General features: G+C 40.1%; 1 protein-coding gene across 12 annotated transcripts in view; it reads left to right on the top strand.

Moving 5' to 3' along the window:
• Positions 1 to 25492, top strand: part of ARPP21 (cAMP regulated phosphoprotein 21) — a 141949-nt gene that overhangs the window by 75716 nt on the left and 40741 nt on the right. For all 12 annotated transcript variants that reach the window (XM_066322140.1, XM_066322158.1, XM_066322186.1 and 9 more), the window contains 5 exons: positions 2218 to 2447; positions 13148 to 13378; positions 17674 to 17843; positions 19360 to 19464; positions 21809 to 22066. In XM_066322140.1, the coding sequence (XP_066178237.1) occupies positions 2218 to 2447; positions 13148 to 13378; positions 17674 to 17843; positions 19360 to 19464; positions 21809 to 22066 (994 nt within the window). The remainder of the gene's footprint in view (positions 1 to 2217; positions 2448 to 13147; positions 13379 to 17673; positions 17844 to 19359; positions 19465 to 21808; positions 22067 to 25492) is intronic.

Below are 25492 nucleotides of genomic sequence, written 5' to 3'. Positions count from 1 at the left end.
CTTCCTTTTGTTGGTTTGTTAAAAGCTGAAGTAAAAGTACATTGAGGCAAAATTGATTGAAGTTCCCTTATCTGAAGTATGTGTGTTTTGAAACTTTTTTCTGTTAACTTTGTCTTCCCAACTCCAATTCCTTCCTCACAGAGAACATTCGGATGCATCCCATATCCCAAAGAGCATCCCAAGCCAACAGGAAATCATAAGAGTCAGTTCCTATTTTCATGGAGGGCAGTGCTCCCAATTGACACACCAGATCGATGGAAGACTGAATCTGGTGGTGACAGTGTTCTTCTGAGAGTTTTGGAAGGGTTCTGTTCCCCCACCACAGGCTCTCCCATGTTCAGTTCAGATCAACCAGGCTGCTTTAAAAGTCAGTCAGCTGCCACAAGTCTTAAGCAGAGGAGGCAGAAGGAATGGATGCTTTCAGAAGTGTACCCTTCATCTGTTAAGGCACATGGACAGCAAGGCAGATATTCACTCAGATATTCACTAGATGTCTGTGTGCTTTGGGGTTTGCATGTCACTTCAAACCTATATAATTAATATTGCATAATTTTTCATGATGAGGAGAAATGGATGTGTGAGGAGAAAACTTGATGTGTGGTTGCTGAGTCTGCATGTCATCACAGCAGCCACAGAGGGGATGGAGAGATTGCACCAGATAAGGAGCAGTGCTGGAGCATCTGCTTTGGCACCCCATGACCACACGCAGCAGGCAGAAAAGCTTCCTCATTACTTTGAGTTAGCCTTGATGATCTGAGAGTCTTGGATTGGGCATGCAGGACTTAGGAGCTGTCTACACACACACTCCTAATAGCCAATGTCTGTTTGAGTTTGGGGAACCCAAAGAATTTTTTGTAATCCAGAGCCACAGAAAATGGGGATGCAAAAGCATTCTGTTTCTCTCCCTTTTTTTTACTAGACTATAAATAGAAGAGAATTGTTAATTTCTAAGCACAAGAGTACAAAAGAGTCTCTAAATAATATACTTTGGGGTTTTTTTTCTTTCTGATTATATCTTAAAGGATGATTTCTTCTTAAAAATATTTTTCCCTTTTTTGTGCTGTTGCTTCTGTGCTGTTTCTCTTCATGCTTTCCCACTGTGTGAGTCTAGCAAAGGACAACAGGTTTATACTGCTGATCACATCTGAGAGAAGCCCTGTTACAGGCAAGGAGTGCAACAGCCTGGTCCCATCTTTGACACACTGCCCAAGTGTCATGTCCCAAGTGACACAGCTCAGCAGGTTCTCCAAATAAAAATCAGGAACCAACTCCACAAGGAAAAAGAGGACCAAAAAATTTGAATGGATACAGGCCCATCCTTTCGATTTGTAGAAAGAGCTTTGAGTCTGCAAGCTATTTTACTGTAATACATGACAGAGGAGTGGAAAATGTATTTTAAAATCCTTTCAAATACAGTGTTACAAGCATCACTTGGGATGATAGTCATGGTGCACTAAGCCATGGTAGGCATTTTGGTTTTGTCATTTTAGCAATACAGTGTAAGTAGTTTACCGTAAATAAGCCAAATTCTGCTCCAAATTCTGATCACAGAATTTACTGTGTTATTACTCACAGTAACACGGAATGACACAGAGTGCTCTGCAACTATTCAAAGACAGGCAGCCTCTACCCAGAGAATTTCACAATTATTCTATGCAGAGGGGAAATAAAATAAACTGACTTTACTCTAAGTGAACCATTAGCAGTGAAGAGATTGGGGTCACACTGAGAGGACATGTGTAGGCAAGGCTTTAGAGCTCACAAAGGTGATAATGACTGGGAGCAAGCTGCTAGAGAAATAAGGATGTGAAGACAAAGACAGAGTGCAGGTGTAGTTAGTGAGAAAAACATTGTAGGGGATGGACAGTAAAGAGAGATGTGCTGAGGGGCTTGCTTGGGGAAGAGAACACTCAACAGGCAACAGAAATGCTACATCAGTGCTGCATAATACTGCTGTGTCAGCCCCATCTGGTAAAGTGCTCTGGGGAGATATCCAAAAGGGGAGGGTGGGAAGTGCTGTGCATGTTAAAAGGGTATAGCAGTGTTTACAAGCTGAAGGCAGGTAAGTGTGGGGGTCAAAACCTATTTCAGACCTGCTTTTGTAGAGGCAGAGTATTTCATTTTTCTTTATTAGGGTTGCTGCAGGGTATGTAAAGATAGACTCTGCCTTGACATGGTTTTATTTGTATATAAATCTGTATTTTGTGGTGTCTGTAGGGGTAACAGAGACAGCATTGGGAAGACATCTGGCAGTCGACAGAGCAGTACAGAGAACGAATTAAAGTGGACAGACCACCAGAGGCCATGGAGCAGCACAGACTCGGACAGCTCAAATCGAAATTTGAAGCCAGCCATAACAAAGACAGCCAGTTTTGGTGGGATAACAGTCCTGACAAGAGGAGATAGCTCATCAAGTAACAGAAGTACCGGCAAACTGTCTAAAACAGGTAGCTAGTACTGTATTGGGTTCACATTGCTTCTTATGGGATAGATGATAAGTAGCTGTGCTGGTGCTTGTCTGAGTATGGTCTGTCATGGAATGGTTTGGGTTGGAAGGCACCTTCAGAGACCAGGTAGTCTGACCCCCCTGGTTGGACTAGATGGCAAAGTATACAAATAGTTTTGTTTCCTGTACACAGGAGACATGTATGTCCCTCTGTGGATGCTAGTATCTGGGTACCTACTCTTGAGTTTTTAGGAATCAAGAGAAAAATGCTGTGCATGAGGTTTGCATATCATAGGAGAGGTAAGATTTCCCTGGAGTATAGTATGCGCACACCCTGTTTGAACACTATCTGCATTTGTAGGCTGAAAAGGTGGTACTCCTTTCAGAGAAAGCACAGATTTCACCTTTTTATTAATCTTAATATTTTTGAGTTGTAAATAATTAAACTTTAGATATCTGAGGAGAAATCCAAGAACATTTTGTTGTCCTTGCTAAAGGGCACTCCATCTATATTTTGGAGTACAGCCTCTGCCTAGGAGGCGGCAGCTGGGGCTGTGGTGGAAGTAGGCAGACATGGTGGATTCACAGAGGTGCCACAACCTCTCCATGTTCTTGTTTAGTTCCCATTAAACAAAAGCATCTTTTAAGGAGACTATGAATCTGGTGGGAATTCTGCATTTATTTGCATTAACTTTATGAGCACTTTAATATATGAGTGAGTCACAGGGTCTGGATCTAAGTAATTTCAAGCTATGCCATTAAGCTATTCTCTTATGCTTTAGGTTGAAAGTGCATAATAAATAATGAAGTCATCAGATGATTCCATCATATTGGTTCATTTGATACCTATAGTACAGGACAAATGGTAATCAATACGTAGCACTTAGTGCTCTTTGAGCTTGAGAGTGCTTTATGGATCGTACTTAATTTGCACCCAGTTTATCAAACCTGAGTTGGTCAGATTTCACTCCTATCACCCAAATTTTGCAGTAGCTTTTGTGTGGTTCAGGATGCTGTGGAGTGGAGTTTTCAGAATTAATAAATAAAACTGTTGACATAGTAATTACATTTTATATCTCTGGATGTTAAATGTAGTTTAAAATTTTAGACAATCATAAATTCACTTGAGTTGAAAAGACCTTTAAGATCATCAAGTCCAACCTTTAACATAACATGGTCAAGTGCACCCCTAAACCATGCTCCCAAGGGTCACATTTGCATGTGTTTTAAATGCCTCCAGGGATGGTGACTCAGCCACTTCCCTGGACAGTCTGTTACAATGCTTGACAATTTTTTCAGTGAGGAATTTTTTTCCTGGTATCCAGCCTAAACCTCCCCTCAAGAAACTTGAGGCCATTGTCCCATCCTGTCACTTGTACCCTGGAAGAAGAGTAAGACTCCCACCTTGCTACAACCTCCTTTTAAGGTAGCTGTAGAGAGCAAGAACTCCGAGCCTCTGAGCCCGTTTTCTCAGCCGCTCCTCATGAGACTTGTGCTCCGGACCCATCACCAGCTCCAGTGCCTTTCTCTGAACATGCTCCAAGCACCTCAATGTCCTTCTTGTAGTGAGGGACCTTCTCACCTTCTTGTGAGAACTGGACACAGGATTTGAGGTGTGGCTTCACAGTGATGAATACAGGGGGACAGTCACTGCCTTGGCACTGCTGGCCATACTATTGTTGATTCAGGCCAGGATGCCACGGGCCTTCTTGGCCACTATGCTGGCTTATATCCAGCTGGCTGATGACTAGCACCTTCAGGTCCTTTTCCACTGGCCATTCTTTCCCAAGCCTCTAGCACTACATGGGGTTGTGACACAGGGGCAGAATCTGGCACTTTGTCTTATTGACTGGCAAAATTAGCCTCAACCCATTGCTCCAGCTTGTCCGGATCTCTCTGTAAAGCCTATTTACTCTCCAGCAGATCAATACTCCCTCCAGCCTTGGTATCACCTGCAAACTTCCCTGAGGATGCATTTGATCCACTTGTCCAGATCATGGATAAAGATATTAAACAGGACTGGCCCTAGGGAACACCACTTGGGATCATGCCATTCACCCCCACTCTGGACCTGGCCATTAGCCAGGGTGAATTGTATACCCATCCAGCTGATGAGTAGCTAGATTTTCCTGGAGGGTGCTGTGAAAAAGCGTTGAAAAACAACTTCTCTGAAGTCCAGGTATACAACATCCATAGCCTTTCCCTCATCTACCAAGTGGGTCACCTTGTCATAGGAGATGGGGTTGGTTAAGTAGGATCTGTCTTTCATAAACTCATGTTGGCTGTGCCCTTTTGGGCTGTTTGTCCTGTACATGCCACATAATGGCAGTGAAGATGATTTGCTCCTTAAGTTTTCTTACATCATAGTTGGATTGATGGGCCTTTAGTTCCTCAGATCCTCCTTCTGGCTTTTCTTGTGGGTGGGCATCACATTTGCTAGCTTCCACTCAACTGGGACCGCTGATAGATGAGGAAAAGTGGCTCAGTGAGCACTTGGACCCTCTCCCTCAGAATACTTGGGTGGATCCCATCTGACCTGATGGACTTGTGCGTGTCTAAGTGTTGTAGCACATCACTGACTTTGTCCTTGGATTATGGGGACCTTGTTCTGCCCCTTTTCTCTGTCTTCTAGCTCTGGGGACTGGGTACCCAGAGAACATGTCTGGATATTACAGACTGAGGCAAAGAAGGCATTGGATGTTGGTTCTTAAGACTTGGTCTTTTTCTCAACCTTTGTGACTATGTTTCTCCATCCAACCAATAGAGGATGAAAATCATATTTAGCCTTCCTTTTTTTGCTAATGTGTTTATAACAGTGTTTTTGTTGTCTTTTACAGCAGTAGCCAGATAAAGTTCTATCTGAGCTTTGGTCTTTCTAATTTTCTCCCTGCATAGCTTTTTTTTTTTTTTTTTTTTTTTTTTTTTTTTTTTTTTTTTCCTGAGCCAGGGTGGCTGTGTTCCATGCTGGCTTGTCTTTTTAACACATGGTTACAATCTGCTCCTGTACCTTTAACGTTTTGTTCTTGCAGAATATTCAGCCTTCCTGGACCCCCTTGTCCTTCAAGGCTGCCTCCCAAGGACTCTCTCAGCCAGTTGCCTGAATAGGCCAAAATCTCCCTCTGAAAGACCAAGGCAGCCAATCTATAGACCCCTCTCCCTGCTTCTCTTGAGTTGAAAACTGTGTTTTCATGATCACTGTGCCCAGTAAAGCCTCCAACCATCACATCACCAACAAGTCCTTCTCTGTTCACAAAAACACAGGCCCAGTAGGGCACCTTCCTTAGCCGGCTCCCTAACCAGCTGTACCTGCAAGTTATCTTCCACACACTCCAGGAACCTCTTAGGCTGTTTCCTCACTGCAGTGTTGTATTTCCAGCAGTTACCTGTTAAGTCAAAATCACGTACAAGAACAAGGGTCAATGATTGTTAGACACCTCCTATCTACTTACAGAATATTGCATCTGCTTCTTCATCTTGCTTGGGTGGTCTGTAACAGACTCCCACCATGGCATCTACTTTGTTGACATTTTGTCTGATTTCAACCCATAAACGCATAACCCTTTCATCACTATTGTCAAGCTCTGGGCAATCAAAGCACTCTCTAGCATACAAGGCATACCCCACCATCTATCCTTCCTTGTGTATGCCTTCGGAGGCATTTCCAGCTATCCACTACAGCACTCCACTTGTGCAAGTCATGTGTCACAGCTGTCCTGCCCTGCAGTTACTTCTAGCTCCTCCTGTTTTGTTACCCATGCTGTGTGAAGTGGTGTAGATGCCTTTAAATTGAGTTATCGATCCTGTTCCCTTTTCGTGGGAAGAAGCTGTAATTCCTACTGATCATTCTCAGGCCCTTATGTAATTTCTAACACATCAGTAACCTCTGTGTCTTCACTGCCACATGCATCTGCATCCCCTGCCTCCACTGGGATGTCAGACCAGAGAACCATACCAGCACACCATCCCTTAAACGCTGACATGTTACATTGCATACCTTTTGCTTTTCAAATCTAGTTTCAAGACCTGATAACTCCTCTGCAAAGATACTTTTCCCCCTTTGAGACAGGTGTGTCCTATCTGTCACCAGTAGGCTTGGTGTTTAACCAGCCTGTGGTTAAAACCCCAAAAATTCTGTCAATGACACCAGGGTCAGAGTCTGTTCTTAATCTGCTGGCTCTTCCTTTATTGGTCCCTACTTCTGGAAAGGCAGAGGAGAACACTACTTTTTCTCCTGATCCCTTAACCAATCATCCTGAGGCCTTGAAGTCTCTTGATTGCCCATAGGCTTTTGTTGGGACTTCATTGCTGCCTACCTGAAAAATCAGTAATGGGTAATGATCTGACAGCTGTATCATGGTAAAATGTGTTGTTGTTTTTTTTTTTTCACATCTGTAACTCAGGCACTGAGAAGGCAGCAGACAACCCCAAGAAGTCAGTCTGATCAGCATATTGGGCCTTCTGTTCCCTTCAGAAACAAGTTTCCCATGATCATGACACATACTTCTTTCTTTATGGAAGAAATTCTGATGCAGGGAGCAGTCTGAATTATCTTCCAAACAAGAGAACCTCCATCCTTGCTGTTGTTTGGTTCCACTTGCAGAGCGTCACATCTGTTATCACAGGCACCTGAGAGAGTGAGATAACCCAAGAGACCAGTTCCTGCCTGCTGTGCTGGGCAGGAACTTCATGTCATTATTCTCTGTCCCTTCATCCCTATGTTCAGCCAGTTGGAGAGATGATAGAATCCTCCCTATCATGTGTTCTGTCTGCCCATGGGATCTGCCCCAGGGGAGGCAAGGTGCAAATATCAGTATGTATGTAGTTTTGAAACTACACTCCCATGTATTTTTTATTTGAATATTGTCTGTGTAGGCTATACAGTGATGTTTGAAGTATGGAATAGACCATGGTTTCACTTCCAGATTTCTTTGCCTCCCATGAATATTTCCATAGCATCAGAACTGAATTTGATGTGCAAGAATTAAGGAGTAGGCACAGGCTCCTGCTATACTTTTTTGTATATCATTCTACCTTAAGTAGAGTGCGGTTGAATGTGTTTCTTGGCAGCATTGTGTTGCAGAGGTGCAGAGCATTTAAAATAGTGTCAAGAAAATTCAGTTTGGAGGAGACATCTAATTGCAAGGGCAATATTTTTAAGAAGCCATTTCACTGTTAAAATCAAGCATAGTAAAAAGGATGCATTTAGGAAATGTATTAAAGAAGGGACTTGTGAAGCATGCCAATACTTGTAAATGCATCTCTACCCTCTGGGCACCAAACCCCAAATTGCTTTCAAATGAAAGCTCTTATAATACATTTTTAAAACATCAGTGATATTAAAATTCCATGTTCTTTTTTAAATGCTTTGACTTTTTGTAAGGAATGCATTTAAACTGGAAAGCTAGCTGAGGCACAGAAAGAGTAAAAGAGAAAAAAGATAAAAGGAGGAGGTGGGGAAGAAGAGCAAGACTGGATATCAAAACAGACACCTTCAAAGCCAGGACACAAAGTCAAACAGTCAGCCTGAAAAAAGTCTTAAGAACTACTATCCAAATCACTCTTTCTGTACTTTTCTCTAAAATGTTATTGAATGGCATTAAAGAAAAGAATAACAATTCAAAAACAATGGGGAAATATGTCTTGAGAAAGTGTTTTCACCAAAAACATGCTAAGTGCATTCATACAGTAGTCAACGCCCTCATGTGCTGTTTGCATTTTCTAAGCTGCATTAGGTCGCAAGTGATATTTGATTGTGCACGTTTCGCATACTATTTTCATTACTTTCTGCTCTTGCCATAGGCAGCCCTTGGTGTTCTGTAATGCAGTAGACATTTATAGGTTGATCATGTGTTTTATTTTGGGTGATTTTGATGATTTTTTTTTAATTTCGCAACAGTAGTTGAAGTGGAATTGCAGAGGTGTTGCTACCTATGTTAGGCATGCTGCCCTGGTGGCATGGCAGAGTCTGCTAGGCACCAATTCTGTCCCAGTTCTCCTACAGAAAGACTTTTCTCTGAAGAACTTTATGGTTCACAGTTATAAATTTAAAATACTTTTGTCTTGCATATAATTTGTATGAAATCAGTGTGAAACCATTAGCTGGTCAAAATGTTCCTCACTGGCTAAATTATGGAAAATATTTATGTCCTCTTTAAATGTGAAAATTATTCTCTCTATATATAGCAGTCATCCAGAAGCATTGTTCAACACTCTTCCCAAGCATAGGAGTATTAAAATTTTCGTGATTTTTACAGGAGGCTCACAGCTGCCTTCAACAGGGTATGCAGCGATGCAATATTAATGTTGTAGCATTTTCCGGATCACTTTTCCTATTATCACCGAAATTAAATGTTCTTCCCCTAACCTGTGATAAATCCGTAATTAGTGGTACATGGCAAACAATCAGGAGCTGAAGCACAGGAAGGTGTTAGCTTCCCCTTAGGCTCACAGAGAGATCACAGAACATGCAGTAGAGTCCAGTAGTGGCAATTAGTTGCAGACTTTATTGCATTCAGCTGCACAGGAACTGGAGCTTAGTAAAGGAATTTTGTTACTTCATTTTTGCAAACTTCACAAAAGAGACTCTTTGAAACTCATTGCATAGTTATCTTATTGGTTCTGATGGTTATTTTCATGCACCTGTTGATCATTTAGAAAACCCTGTTCTACTGAAAAGCACAGATTGAACATTGCAAATAAAATTTTCTTCTATGTTATGCTGTCGTTCAGTAGGTACAAAGAGATGTTCTAAGCTATAATTCATTATCCAGTAGGGAATGAATAATTTAACAAATTTCGATCAGATTGCACTTCTACTACTTAAAACATCATACAAAATGTTGGTTTATTTAGCTTTCTAGTAATACAGTAAACTTTCTAGGGTTGACTAAGAGTGGTAAGTGAAATAGTTTTCCCTGTAGGGGCACAGTGATGTACATGTTCAGTCTTTAACACCCAAAAAGAGAAAAGCTAGCATATCAACTACCATGTTAGTGTCCCTGACACATTGCAACAAGTTTTAACATCATGAGGGAAGATGTGTTTTAAAGAAATGTTCTATGTGTATCTACGTGTCTAGTTAAATAATTGTTGGGAGTCTTAAAAATTGTTACTCTTGCACCTTTAGCTTCTCTTACTGCATTTTCTATTCAGTGGAATGCACATCTGTCAGAGTGTATTTCTTTCCCCCTTAGCTGCAAAGAGCTGGTTGCATTGGGGTATTGGCTGTGTTGAGACAGATCTGTAGGGATCATTAACTTTCTTGGCAGGGCTCCAAGTAACTGGAGACAGTCTAATCTCTCCTGTTAGGGGCTCAGTGCTACTCCTGTCGGGAAAGGCATTTCAATACATTACTGCAGGCGTTTTAGTACATTAACCTTCCTTTGCTATTTTGTTTTGCTGTTTAGATTTTGTTGTTTTTTTTAAATAAAGTATTAATTCTATATTATATTTTTTCTCTGAGTTTTGAAACTGGATTTCTCCTTTATAATTTACTTGAATCAGGCATTAGACTGATGAGTCTTGTAAGTCTAGCAAAAGCTGTCAGAATATTGATGTATGGGCAGCAGGTCACAAGACAACTGCTTCTAGTCATAATCTTCCCACTGACTGTGCTGAAACATCAGTTTTATTTTTAGAAGTGCAGCTTAGAGAGAAATAATCATGTTCACATGAGCACATGCCGCTTTCATGAAAAAATCACTAAATATGTTGTTGCATAGAGAAAGGCAAGTGACTTACAGAAGTAGCAAACAAGTGTTTCTAATCCAAGAGCCTATATCCAAGACAAAAATGCTTGCAGCATTCTGTCCCTGAAAATGATGGTGGTCTAGAGTAAGCAGTGGTAGTGGATAGATTTTGAGAGTGTAGTTGATAAGAATGGGGAAATTTGTCTCGGACTTGAAAGGTGAGATGAGCAGAGATGTTCAAAGTCATCAGATACTGAATGCTGATCCAAGGAAAATAGAGCAGGACATGTTGCATCACTCACTAGTGCTTAGAATATTGGAAAATTAATGGTACTTCCATGCTCTCCCTCTGCAAACCCTCTAAGCTATTAAGCATTTTTGGTGGTTTTTCTATCTCTCTTTCTTTACAGCTCTTTGAACTTCTGCATGTCTCAGAATACTGAAAAAATATAGTAATGGAAAGTGATGAGAATGTGAAGGTTATTATTATCTCAACTGGGAAGGAGCAAGAAAATTATAGAATAATCCAGAAGAAGTATCCATCATTACATACTGAAAAAAAGAGATTAGATTGTGTAATAGGGGCAAAAAATCTCATTTAGTCAAAGTTCCTTTCAGAAGTCTTTAGTAAGACATTTTTTAATATGAATCTGAATAAATTGAGATAGTTTATTTTGTTCCCCTTTTCTACAGTACTGAATTCATTATAAAGTGATTTCCCATTCCATATTTAAGCAGTGTGAAAACAGCTAATCAGAGCTACAAAGACAAGATTAATTTGTGTTAATTTCCAAACATTAGTGTTGGAATATACTTGGCTTAATAGGTCTAGACTTAAAATTATAGGAAATAAGTTACAATAATGGAACTAAATAAAGTAGATCATCCTTATACAGTACAAATAGGGGCAAAATTTTTACAACAGTAATTACTGGAATTTTTTTTCTTTTTTAAATTCAGAAAACTCTTGATATGGTTTTGTGTTATTTCGAAATCACTAAGTTGATTTACTGACATGGGAAAGCAGATCTCAGATCTTTTAAGGCAGAGATTTCAAAGCTGTCAGCTTGACCAATGTGTGGTGATAGCCTCAAAGCGTTTTCCACTGCTTCCACGTACACCTGAATTCGTTGCAGTCCTCTGGCTTTAATCATTCAGAAACTGGTGTAGATCAATACATAATGCTGCCATAAAAACAGCAGAAAGGGAGGAAAGAAAAACCAAAACAATTGAATGTCAGAGCTGCAATCTTCTTTTGTGCCAATAGCGTTTCATTGGAATAGCACAAAAAGTGGAGAGAGTCTGAATTCAGGCTTTATACTATTCACATGCTTAGAAATAATAGAAGGTTTAAGAAATCTCATCACCACTACCATCTCCAGGTAGCTTTCTGACCCGTTGAATTCAAAAGGTGAGTGAAAAGAGGAGAAAGTAAAGCAAGAACTCAAAGAAATAACATGAAGTGCATGTGAAAAAGCCAGGGAAATACAGCAAAGAACCTTGTAACTGATGTGGAAGAAAATTGAACTCCAGCAGTTGCATTTGCAATTGCAAAGAAGATGCCAAGTACTACTTGCAGTTTGATGAGGGTGACCTCTAGGAATAACTCTGCACTTTGTAGAAACATGGGAATATGAAACTACCTAAGAAATAAAACTCTTTCTTCAGGAATAATATTTCTAAATTTCTAACCTCAGTCTACAAGGAGAAGAAAAATATAGCAACTAATACAACTTTGAAATGTATTTAATGAAACTAAAAAACTCTTTGGAAATCTCTATTACTTTCTTGATTAGATATTGGAGAAGCAGATGCAGGTCCTTCCTACTGGTGGGAAATAGTACAAAAAAGAGAAGAGAAGACTGTGTCTTTAGTACAAAAAAGTAGAGAAGACTTTGTCTGTAGTGATTGCTGTATGAATACAAAGTTTGAAGAACCTGGATAAAAAATGTGTTACACAACAACCTGCAGTAATCTGGAAAAATCCTCTGTTAAGTAACAGGATGCTGGTGTGATTTCTTCAGAAGAAACCTCTTCTGCTCTAACTTCTCTAAATATGAGAAAATAAATGCATTTCAAATGCATTTGACTAAAAATGAATATGAGGCTCTAAGCAGTCTACTTCAGGCTCCACCTACAGTATCCCATAACTTAAAGGATATATTTACCCCAACGAGGTTTGCTAAACTGAAATCTGAATTCTGTCCTTGCTTTTAGTCTATACCTGCAGATGAACACTTTGGAGGTTAGATGTATAGACAGTGCACTCAAGTAAAATGAAAGAAGTTGCAATTAAAACATACTTTGCTCTGTGGAGCTAGCATCCATACCATCCTTCTTGAAGGAAGCCAATCACCTGAGCCTTATCCGCTCAGAGATTCTTGTCTTTTTTCTGTGAAGCAAGTTAAAATCTAATCAGGTAGTATCTCAGAAGTTTGAAAACTATATTTGGGGTTTAAAATAATGTATTTCCATTCTTCCAGGCAAAAGTGCGCTTTAGCACAGTTGACTTATCTTGATTGATCAATTTTAATAGATATGGTGCTGAAAAACCAGTGGCAAAAGTTGTAGGTAGTGTCCTTGGTAGCTTTAAGTTAATGTGGATATTGCACAGCTACCTTGTGACTAGATTGGTAACTCGGTTGCTGTTTCTTTTTACTTACAGAGAATGTTTGGTGATTTTTTTTTTTTATTTATAAACACTATGTTTAGTTTTTATACCTTATGAACTGATACCTTGGCATTATAAATACTGATGATTTTGTGTTCCTCTTTGGTAAATCTGTTTACTGGCTGAGGGGAAGCTGATGTTGCATGAGGAAAGCGGGCTTTTGGATTGTAAAAATTACCTCTGGGTTCAGTAGGGAGTGACAATCCTGCTCCTTCTAGCTGGGCATGGAGTGGTTCATGCCTTTGCAGTCTGTGGAGGCTGTCCTTGTGTATGTGCCCTGTCTGATGGGGAGTGGTGTCCCTTGTAACCCCCCTTCCTCCTGCGGTTGTGTCTCCCTGTTAGGTTCAGAGTCTTCCAGCAGTGCTGGCTCCTCAGGATCACTGTCACGAATACATCAGCCTCTCCAAAGTGCATCTCTCGTCCCTGGGGTAACAGCAAATTCTTCAGGCAGCGTGTCCTACCCTGAGAACGGGATGAGTGGCCAGGTGGCCCCCAGCAACACCAGCTATATCATTCTTCCACTTGAAGCTGCAGGGATACCACCTGGCAGTATCCTTCTGAACCCACACACAGGTCAGTACAGTTCCCTCCTGCCTGATTCTGCCCTTTGGTGTTTCTGATGTCAGCTGGTGAACCTGCAAATTTCTTGTTTCTAGACATATTTTTCTGGAGACATTTTATGAACAAATACACATTGAAATGACATTTGGCAAATTGTTGTTTCCAAACGTTAGGGCAAAGCCAGGTTCGATTTTGGAGGCTGTTGTGGCGTAGCTGGTGGGAAGTGATACAAAACACACTTGCTCCATCTCAAAGAGGATATTTATCATTCAGCAGTCCTGGTGCTCCCTGGCTCTCAATGAATTCTCCAAAATTCCATTAGCATCTATAAGGACAGATGCTCTTCTATATCAAGCATGCTGAGATATGGTGCAACCAAAATATAACATCATGTTCTTAGAGATGGTGCTTACCAGCAGAATTTCAAAAGGCTTAAAGGCTGCATTTGAATTTGCACTCCAGAGTTAATTTTATGTGAGCTGTATGTTTAGCAATTGTATTTAAATTTTGGAGTTTGTGATAAGAGAAAGGTGTAACTTCAATTCCTGATAGTTTTCATCACTGCAGCTCACAAATGAGGCACTTGCAAGAACCCAGGTGCTGTGAGCACTTCAGAAACTCTTCAGTTGGAACTTGAGTGCTTGGTGAAAACTTAAGGCAATTTGTTACCTTCATGGTCTGCATAATGTATTGTACTATCAGTGTTAGGAAGGTTCAGGGAGTTTGAGACTGTGGTGCTTCTTTGGTAATTTGGGACTATTCCAGTGACTATTCCAGTGACCATGACTAGCTGTGCTGTCAACCTTAGCCGAGTCATATGGATTTAAAACAAGAAAGGTATTTTCTGTTATACTAAGAGCTGTGGGTTAAAGTCCAAAATATTTTTTGAAGTCCTTAAGAGAACATTCAGGAGTTTTTCTTTGGGGTTTTTTGTTTATAACTTGTATTTTTTATATATTACATTACTGTGTTCCACTATTTCAGTGGAAATACTTGAAGCTTATTTGTATGTGCACTACAAGAATAATTTTTTTGGTCATAGTTCAGCCAAAAAAGTTGCAGCATTTAAGAAAAATACAGCCTTGGTTAACTCTTAAGCCAATCTTACAACAGATATTTGTAGGTGGAAGTATCTGGGGCTGATCAATACGTATCAGCATATTTAAAATCAAGGCGGTGTTCTTATTTGTTTAGATTTGAATGCAAAAAGTTTGATAAGTTCTGTATGGAGAAATGACTCAGTAACTTGCACAAATCTTTACTCTTCTAAAGCCTTTAAGAGTTTTTTTTTCCCCCCCAAGCTATTGCATTATTGACATAAGAGCCTAATATAGGCAGCAAGGAAAAGATCCATCATTATATTCATCTGGTCATTTCTGTTCTGGTAGTTGCGAGTTCTGTCTGAAATTTCTTGGTCAATACAGAAGACAACATTTTGTGTTCCACCATATTTTTATATGATCCATTTCCATACAAAACTCAGCAGGCCTAGGCAAGAGTCAACCATAATTCAGATGACTGGACTGAGAAACAAATGAAAGGGATTGATGCTGCTTGGAACTCACAAACAGCTGAGAAATACTGCTTGTTCCTTGGCTTGTTCCTGGCAAGGACAGAGGCTGGAGCTCACCACACTTGGAAGCCAGAAGAACCCCATAAGAGGAACATCTCCTACATCTGTCTTGTCAATTTAGCAAATTGCAGCAGCTAGTTCAGGTTTTTGCCTGGTACCTAGGGAGTCTTTTTTTTCCTGCTATAGGTATAATGCCTTTCAATACTGTCACTAGTCCAGAGCACCTTATCTTCCCTCCCTGTATGCCTTTGTCTGCAGATGCATCATTGGGAAACCTATGCATGTTTTTATGTTTAACATTCACATGTTTTTGTGTATGTATTATTTTGTGTTTCTTTCAAGCCTTGTGGTTTGTTTCTGCAGCTCCCATGTAAATATATACGTAATAAAGTAGTGGAGGGAGCAGATTCTTTAAAGACCTAGAGTTCTTGTCTCACACTCCTAGCTTCCTGCTGCTACCTTGTGCTAAAATTCAGACTGTACTTTGGCATCTGCTGTATTTTTCACATGCAGTAAAATACATGCTGCAAAATTTTCACTCTTTGGGCTCAGAATCTTTTCATCTTATTAGGGAAACATTACAAAAGAATCTCCTTGGGGAGGAGATTTAGATTGCTAGATGCTGTGATTGACTATCAAAGTGATGGATGCTGTCAGAAACAGAGATGAAGAGAAGACAGTTAAAAGAAAGGGAAAAGGATCTTTGTTTCCTGTAATGAATAAATTTTCTTTTCCTATGTAATACCATTCTTTAGCTCTTTCTTTTGCAGAGTGGCTACTTCCAGTCTTTTTCTCTCTTTTGATCATAACACCGTGTCCTTTAAAGATCTTTCCTTCCTTTCACACTACATAGTCACTGACTGTGCAAGCCCCTAATGGCATCCAGAGATGCTGGCAATTTTTTCCTGCTCTGATTATAACTCTATTCCTTCCCAGGTGTTGAGAATCCACACTTTCTTTTCCATATCTGCAGTTTCCTTTATTTTCTCTTCTCCTCCACTTTACCCTTCTCCTTCCCCAGATAGTCAAGCTTTTTACTTGCTTTGGCAAAGAACCATTTGTGTGGCTGTGCTCTCCATTTCACTTTGTTCATCAGCCTGCTTTACCCTTTAAAGGATTCCTCTTGACAAGTTCTTCCTTAACCCCTCTGACAATTTAAGGGCATTTACTTTTCATTTGTACTCCTTGAAATGACATTGCAATCTTTGCCCTTCTATCAGGGGCACAGTTCATAACTTAAAAATGTCTTCCCTGTTACCTTCTGATCTCTCCTTTTCATTTCTGATTTCAATATTTCTTCATGAGAAGTCTTCTCTTTTTTTAATCTCTAAAAGTGTTTCTGGGACTTTAAACTTCCAGTTCTGTCATCATTCACTAAGCCACAGGAAATGCTCTTTATCAGCTTCCCTTGAGCATCTGACACAGCCGTTGGGAGCATGTTATCCTGCTCATGCAGTCTTCTAAAGTACTTCTGGGGCTTGAGATTCCTAAAGCTTGGGAGTCCATGCCATAGTCATCCAGTGGGTTCACAGCAAGAATCAGGAAATCAGTAGACAGCTGCCCTGTGGTTCTTCTTCCACTCACTCATGACTTTTCTCAGCATGAATGTGATGTTGAGTTCATCCAGACACCTAATTCTTTAGAGAGAGAGAAGGCAAGGCTCTTTAGCCAGTGCTCTTCATGCATTTCTGACCATGATGCATTGGAGGGAGAAACTAGAAGGCTGAGGAGTAGATAGAAGAGGTAGAGATGCTCTGTAGGGTACAAATCAGAAGTTCATCATTTCACTATTGCTCTAAAACATGGAATTCCTGCAGATCTCCTTTTTTATCTTAGATATTCATACTTAAGCTGTCTACTTTAAAGGTTGCTAAATCATTGCTAAAATTACTTTTTTTTTTTTTTTCTCATAGAAGCATTTGTATTTCCTTTGATTTATGGTGGAAGTGAAAAGAGAACTGAGGTGATGGAAAACATTTTTCCTGCTGAGAATAACCATCTCTTTTTTGTTTTCAACCCAGGGACTTGGGTAGACCTTTTATTTTAAACAAACATTGGTTTTGTGAGGTTGTTTCCCCCAGCTTGATTATCTGAAGCAAAATGAGTTCAGTAACTCAGTAGAACTCTGAACAGGATTTGTCTTGTATATGAGAGATTTTTGAATACACCTTAAGTGTTGCTTTCTTGAAAACTGGAGTGTTAGCTCCTCTAAGTACATAGGGCACAGCTCTCAAAAGTACAGCTTTGTGTTATTAGAATACATAAGTAAATTTGTAACAAGTGTGGGTTTGCTTTTTTTTTTCCCCTTTCCTACAAATTGTATTGTTTCAGAAGTAGTTGAGTACATTTGACTGCTGTTGTGTGAGAGGAAAATGTAAGGGAACATTCTCTACCTTCAGTGTTTTCTCCAAAGTTCAATTTTAATGTTAATTGATTCATCATTGAATGATTTCAAGTAACCATAGCATCTGAATCATCTTATAGCCATGGTAACTCTCCACCCATTCCTTGGAAAATCACACTGCTGAAACAAATATCTGCCGTCTTGCCTGAAAAAAAAAATAATAGCTGTCTGATACTGCAATTACTGTAATGAGATATTGAGAGTGATGAACACTTTACTCTCGTCGCAGGTCAGCTACAGAACGATCGGTTAAAGCAAAATTGTTTGCTTTCACACAGAAAACAGGATGTTCTTAAAAGTGTCCAGCAAGAGCCGGGTGTTTTATTTCAGGTCAACCGTTTGTAAATCCGGATGGGACGCCGGCAATATACAATCCTCCCAGCGGCCAGCAGACAATGAGGGGCCAGGTGGTGGGACAGTCTCAGCAGCAGCCTTCACCCCAGCAACCTCAGCAGGTTCAACAGCCACAACAGCAAATGGCAAGTCACCTTGTCACACAGGTAGGTGTTGGTGTAATTGGAAAAAGGAAGGAGCTCTTGGGGATATGAAGAATGACCTAGAGAAAAGAAGGAAAGAATGCAGCTAGACTGGATATCAGGATATTTTTTTCAACATGGATGAAACAGATGGAGAGGGAAGATTACATCTTCAATTTTATCTACAGGGTGATTTCATTTTCAAAAATAGTGTTAAGCGTGTTGGTGCACATCTACATAAAATCAGTTTGAAAAATGCACCCATTTGTGGAAGCTGAAGCATTCATTCTCAAACCAGTGCAGTCTGTAATTCTCTCCAAGGAGCCAGGGACATTCCTCTTTTGACAATAGTGGGTTTGAGTCAAAGAATAAATTACAGCAAGAGCTCTATAAACCCCTTCATGTCCAGTTGTATTGAGCCCAGTCTATGGGTGCTCTTCAAGCACCTTTGCCTCAGATTGGTGGTTTTCTGCCTGCACCAGTATTCTGGCCTTGGTCCTGCTCTGAGCTAGGAGTTCTGGAGCTACAGCAGGAGGAGCAGTTTTGTTTGAGCACAGTGATAGGTTGGTTCTCTGGCCCTGCGCAGGCTGTGGCATATGGCCAGACATGGCTGAGCATAGGCAGCAGGGTTTGGGTCTGGTTCAAACTTCATTTTGTGGATTGCATACCTGTTCTCCTAGGGCAGAGCAGGTGGAGGGAACTACTCAAGCAAGAATCCTGTATCCTGCTTAGTCACAGAGCAGCCATGATCCTCTGTGGTTCTTGTGTAGCTTTACAATTTGGCAGAGCTTCTGCCAGGTTGTGCAAAAATGCAGTGTTTGAATTCAGTGAAGTTGCTTTGATTTTACTGAGTTTAGACTTACATGGTTATGGCTCTTATTTCTTGATCTGGTCTTCACAGTTTTAGAAGACAGAGATAGTACCAAACCTCTAAGAAGTTATATGAGAAGTTAAAATGAAAGGAATACTAAAGCTATTCCAAGGTAATAGTGCTGTGGAAGATTGTTTTTTTTGACTTAGGTAAACATCTACTCCAAGCTGAAGGCCTTTCTGTTGGTAATTCACAGTCTGTTCTTTGTCATTTTTAAAACACTTATGTTCTCCCAAAGCAGCTTTACAGTCATTATTCCTTTGCCTTTGACACACTTGGAGTTAAATCAGTCACTAACAGAGAAATTCAAGTATACACTTATGCTATGCTGCTTTCAATTTTTATCTCTGTAAATTAAATGTAGAATCATAACTTGTCTTTGCCTCACATTTCGAGTAAGAAGATATAGCTGTGGCTGTATTTAATCTAACAGCCATCAAATCCATGAAAAGAGGCAGAAATACCAGTAATAAATAATTGTTTGGTATAAGGCTAAAATGAAGACTAAAATCACAATACTTGACCATTTGTACTCAGGCTGGTGATGAGTCACCTGTATTTTCAGAGCTGTGTTTGAGGTCTTTGTTCTCAATAACGGCAGGGGTAGTAGTGGTGCTTATTATCTTTCTCTGGTGGAATTTATTGTCTTTCTCTCTGCTTGTTTTGCAGCCTGTTCAGACAATGCAGCCATCTTCTCAGTCAGTCCAATATCCAGCAGTTTCTTATCCTCCCCAGCATCTCCTGCCAGTTTCTCCAACGCAGCAGTTTTCTGTGGTACTAAAGATTTCTTACTTGTTTTTCTTTCCTTGAAGTGGGAGGTGTGAGTATGTGTGTCCAAAAGTCTCTGGGGAGCACCGCAGCAGGTGTCTCACATGAGAACTCTGTCTAAATACCTGTTCACCATTATGCTTTGGTACTGGCAGGCATTTCATGCCAGCATTCACATTGATTCTGGTTACCTAACCTGAAGGGTGGTGTTAGAGCAGGACTCTGTACCTGCTTAGTAGACGCTCCAGAAAGATATTTTGTTCTGCCTTCTGGTAGGAGCTCATGTCTCCTCACTTAATGCCATGTGACCATATATTGCTAACTTGAATAGTTGAGATTTGGGTTATCCCTCTTTCATGTCCACAAAGACAGGAGAAGAGACCTCTAGAAATCATTATTTTTTGTTTTATATTCTTTTATTCATATAAAAAATCCACTGCTGGGATTTATTCCTTGACGATATCAGCGGACTTGGGAAGGAGAATAGCAGTGAACCAGCTGCAGGAGGTGTGGTGCACTGTACATCATGGCAATGCACCAATGGACATGTGTAATGATAATAAATAGTGTTCTTCTGGAGTCTGATTCTTGCTTGGTGCTTGCAGGGCTAAGGAGATTTTTTTTCTATTGTTTTTTCTCTCTTGCTCAAGTATTCTTGTTTATGATTGATTTTTTTTTTTTTTTCCCAAAGTCACATGGTTATAGTAAGATATGGAAACAAAGCTGAATGGGTCCTTGCAGATAAAATGATGTTATTAATGACTAGTAGATGAGTGATGCCATTTAAAGGAAAATAAATACTCCTTGGTGAACAAAAGTTGCATGTGTCAAGGCTAATTCCCTTGAAAAGTCTGTTGCAGGAATATCAGGTTGTCCTAGTGATAGTCACAAGGAGGCTAATATTTTTATTGGTTAATTTAATAGTGAAATTTCATCTGAATTACTATCTTCAATATACATTACATTATACAAACACTATATAGATGATATGTGTTTGAAGTGTTTTTCTCTTTTGTGAAAATCTAGAGGCATTCCTGGGTCAGTGAGGTTTCTTGTAGAATCTGTTTGCAGTCATTTGCCATTCTGGTAATGAATATCCTAGTTTTTTAAAGGAACAACTTCACAGAGACAACTCATGTGTCTGAATATGGATGTAGGATAATGGTAAAGTTAACAGTATTACTTCCATATACCACCTGAGGATCTGTCTGTAGTGTTTAAAACATTGATCCATGACATTGCTCTCAGTTGTGAGGGTGAGTCTCTGTATGTGAGGATAAGTCTCAGCAGTGCTTTCCACAAGCAAACTTTTTATTTTATTTCGTTTTTAACACATTTTGAAGTTTCTGGACATTAAATGCATTGTGCAGGATGGTTTTGGAAAACAAATACCACAGGGCTACTAGCAATATTAAGAGGCTTCTTTTAAAAAGTAGTATGGATGTTCTGAGCAAAAAGACATTTTTATGGTCCTTATTTCCTACCTGTAATTAGCATATTAGCACATGATGAAGTTTTATGTTGAGTCTTATGATATGGGCACGAACGAAGATGCTTAGAACCACACCCACACTTGTAAATCTTTGACCTTCACAGAATAAACTTGAGAGCATTGAATAGTGTGAATCTATTGGCAAGAACAAACAGATACAGTTCAGAATGCCTGTATTATCACTAGCATGTAATGAAACTTAGGTCCATTGACTTCATATGGTACATTTATCCTACCACAGATTATTTTTTTTTCTTTCCCCCTTCAGTCAAATATAGACATTTCTTCTCTCCAACACAGAATAAAAAGCCTTGAAACAGCAGCATTAGGCTTGGGGTTTTTTTTTTACTTTCTTTATGTTTATGTTGGATTTTCAAAAGAGTACATAAAGGGAAAGATCTGCAGCTGAATCCTACTGAATTAATCTTGGGATCAGTTTGAAACACAAGTAAAATTACCAGCATGTGTTTGGCTGACAAATTCTGTGTTTGAGGATAGAGGTATCCATGTTATTTTCATGCCCTTTACATTTAAAATATCTTCTTTTGAACACTGTAAAGTTCACTTGCCATTTTGGAATTAAAGGTGAGGGTGGCAGGGGAAGAGCCAAAATAATTGGCTTTTTTGCCAAATGATGCCATTCACCTTGCAGTCTGGAAGTGTTTGTCAAAGCATTTATAGCGATTTTCATTTTAATTGCCTCCATTTTTGTAGATATCCTTGCAGAGTTTGGCATGGGTTGGAGCAGAGTGATTCCTTTCCCCCCCTCACACTCTGAACCTATTTTTGTTTTGCTAACTCACGTGCCTGCTGCAGGCATCATGTCTATATCCTCCTCTCCTGCCTTCTGCCCCGCAGCGAGACGACATGACAGCGCAGTTCAGCCAGATGAGCTTAAGTCGTCAATCGTCAGGAGACAACCCCGAGTCGCCCTCCGGACCCGTGTACCCCTCGCCCATCCTGCAGCAGCCTGCCCAGCAGACAGGCTACATCATGGCCTCCCCGAGCCAGCAGCTTCCCCCAGGAGGCTTCACAGGCTCAGGACCACCCGTGTCCCAGCAGGTGCTGCAGCCGCCGCCCCAGGGCTTCATGCAGCAGCCACCGCCACCTGCTCAGGTATGGCAAAGCCTTCGCTGCTGCTTTGGCACAGTGCCCTTTGGAACGTCAGCAAGGGAATGTAAATTGCAGATATTTTTTGGTTTTTCCTCTGGTAAAAGTTTAGCAGACCTTCAGGCAGCAGGGTGCTTGCAAAGCCTCTGTCGTTTCCTGGGTTTCATCATTTCCTTCCCTCTCCTCAAAAGGTTTTCTGAACATATGTTTGTGCTCCATGACACATCTGCACATGAATATGAAGGAGGAGGGTGAGTAAATGCCCACACTCCTCTTTTCTTGTGCGTGCACCAAAAGGGCAAAATGCACATCAGCCCAGGTAGTCGTTAATCATATTTAATTGACTTGAACATGTGAGGTGTCACAGATCAGTAGTTTTAACTGTCTTCCTGAAGACTGATTATGTTTTACTCTTCACTACCAAACATCTCTGCTTGTCTCCTGGGTACCTTTACAGAATATTGAAAGTGATTACTGTCAAAAAGTAAAATGCACAGATGACTTTCTGGCCAATTTTCAAGGCATACACATTAAAAAGACAAATTTCTTTATCCAATTATAAATAACTTAATTTAAATTCTACTTTAAATGGTATTAATAGCATTTTTCTTGGTTTCATTTTATCCTGATGAAGAAAAAAAAGTAAAAAACAGGTAAAAAACTTCACCATTTCTTTTAATGTAACTTTTTTGTAAACCCTATTGGACGGGGTTGTTTGGTTGGTTAGTTTTTGCTTACTGCTTCTCCACTAGTGTTTTTTAGTGGAATTCAGTACTGACATAGGAATCAAAAATTTTTACTGCTACAGTGTTTTAAGTAGACTAAGGACCTAGTTGATTTGATCACTAATTAACAATGAAAGAAATCTGAAGACTGCTGGATGCTGACATCCCATAGAGGAAAATGTGAAATCCATAATTTCTCTGGTTAAAAAATGTGCAGTTGTTCTTCCCGAAAGAAGGCTTGCCAAAAACAAGTTTGAAGGCACTGAAGTTCAATAAATGGTGATTTCTTTCTAAAATAAGGGCCAGTACAGTACTAGTGTGTCTAATGTTCACTGTGTCTCTGTCCATACCCCAACTGCTTTCCTCCTATATTTTAACAAAGTGGAAAGTTCCTGAAAGCAGAGAAATATCTTCTGGCTTTGCATCAACTTCAGTTATTTCACTGAGGAATGGTTTGTTCTTGGGGGGAGGTGTAGAAAGGTGAGAAATTCAGTGCTGTCAGCTTCCTCTGGTTCTGCAGATAACATCCATCTCAAGCTTGTTGCTGTTCTAAAAAGCCTTGTTTGAAAAAAACCTGTGGAAGAGGGCAAGGCAGGGTTTAGTGTTTACTGCCCATGCCTCTATCCCTTGAAAGCATAGTGGCCTTGGTCTGCCAGAAGGGAGAGAGAGCAACCACTCTCTGCATCTGCATACACAGACAGGAGCTTCTGATTCACATTTCCAGTTTTAATTCATTCACTTTCATCCTAGAAAGTGGTTTGGGTACTGCATGTAGCACATGTACAGGAAATATGGGATCCCTGTTATAAAGAGAGTGAATCCTTGGGAAATAGTAGTTCTTCTGCTCTGAGAGCTTAGCTTTCTGTACACAGCAAGTAGATCCCAAATCCTTGTCCTGCCCGTGGCACAGCTCTATTGTCAGTCTGAGTCAGCTGTTTTTGCTCTTTGGGGCTCAGATGCAATTGTAAGGCTGCTCTCAGACACCATAGCAAGTGGTCTGAGGCAGGCTCTGGGAAAAAAAGAAAGCAATAAAGATGGTAATGGAAGCAAAACATTATGTGATGCATTAATCAATGCAATGCAATCAATGTAAAAGCACTTTTATATCTTAAATGTTGCTACTGAATTTATACCGGTATAAAAGAGGCAAGACTTTAATGGCTAATTAGTTCCTGTAAATGCACTGCTGATAAGGTTGGCTGTGATACCCTTGTATGCTGCTGGAAAATAGCAGTGAAAACATGGGTGGAGATCCTGTGAGTATGATCATTTCCCTTGAGAGCTGAAAGGAGGAGAAAAAAATGCTTCGAGCCTACACACCCAATGGTACTGCATTTAAATTACTAACTTTTATATTAAAGTTTAGTTAAATGTGGCTATACAGCTGCTCCAAGATTCTTTCTCCCAGTCTGTATTAAAGCAGAAGCAGACTGAGTTTGAAATGACATGCCTAAGAAGTGGTGAAAGAAACCTTTGGGTTTCTTTTATCACAGATATTCCCCAGCTTGACAGCAAAGGCATCATTTAATAAACTGAAAATAAGGATTTCTCTTTGTTCAGCCAATTAAGAAAAAAACCCACAACACAAATCGCAAATATTGCCTGGGGTTTTCTGAAAGTAATTTTTAGCAGCAAATTCTTGTTTGCTTTCTATCATGAATATTGAACATATATATCTTTGCTCTCTTTATTTTTAATTTTCTTCTCTTTCTGATAGTTTTTTGTAGCACTTATGGACCAAACACTTCAACAGGGGTCCACATTCTGCTTTGTAGTATTTTATCAATGGTCTTTGCATCTGCAAATGAAGAAGTGAAAAAAATGCAAATATTATGTCAATGGGAAAGTGTATTCTCCCTTAGAATTTATTTTCTCTGACTCATTCTTTCTGGAAGGTATACTGGCAAAATGATATCCAAAAGTAAGATGGCATGAATTCTTGGAGAGGCCTGGAGGTGTAATTAACATGTTGAGGGATTTTTCACCTGAATTAATTTTGTGTCATCATTAATTTTGTGTCATCTTTAATCATCTCCCTCTTTGCAGAAGCCCTCTCCTTGAGAGTCTGTAATGACCCTAAGACAAAATCTTTACAAAATCTTTATTCATAGCATATCTCCTTTAGGAAACTTGTTATGAAGGAGGTTGCAGAGTCACTGCAAATGAGCAGGGCTTTCCTTGATGATCTTTGAAAATTATATTGGAGGACATCTTGCAAGGCATTATTTTTTGTTACCTGCTACTGTAATTACTAAGGAGGGGGCAGGGAAGAAAAGACCTTGAACAATGACTGATCTCTGTCAGTTAGATACTGGGAAGAAATGGCACCTTCATGTGTCCATGCATCGCTGGGGTTTGTTTTGTCTTCTTCACTCCCATTTATGTGACTGTATCAGTTGCATTAGCAATGGTGTCACCATCTGGCTGAAGGTGCTAGTCCAAACCTTTCTGGATATCAGCAGTATTAAGAGAAGGTAGAGTGCCAGTCTGATGGCTAATTCAAGCTGTAAGCCAGTACAGAGGCAGTTTATGAAAGTGAAATCATCCTGAAGTATGTGTGGACTCCTGATCCTGCCACAAGGAAATAGTGTTCCAGTGAATTTCATGGGTGCTGCTGGAGAGCAGCCTGCAAGACACCCAGCCTCACAATGGGTCCCAGGCTGTATATGGACAGAACAGAGCAGAAAGCCATAGCTGCACTGAGTCT

Source organism: Sylvia atricapilla, chromosome 1, assembly GCF_009819655.1.
Source record: "Sylvia atricapilla isolate bSylAtr1 chromosome 1, bSylAtr1.pri, whole genome shotgun sequence".
Taxonomy (NCBI): Eukaryota; Metazoa; Chordata; class Aves; order Passeriformes; family Sylviidae; genus Sylvia; species Sylvia atricapilla.
This window is presented reverse-complemented; position numbering and strand designations above follow the sequence as displayed.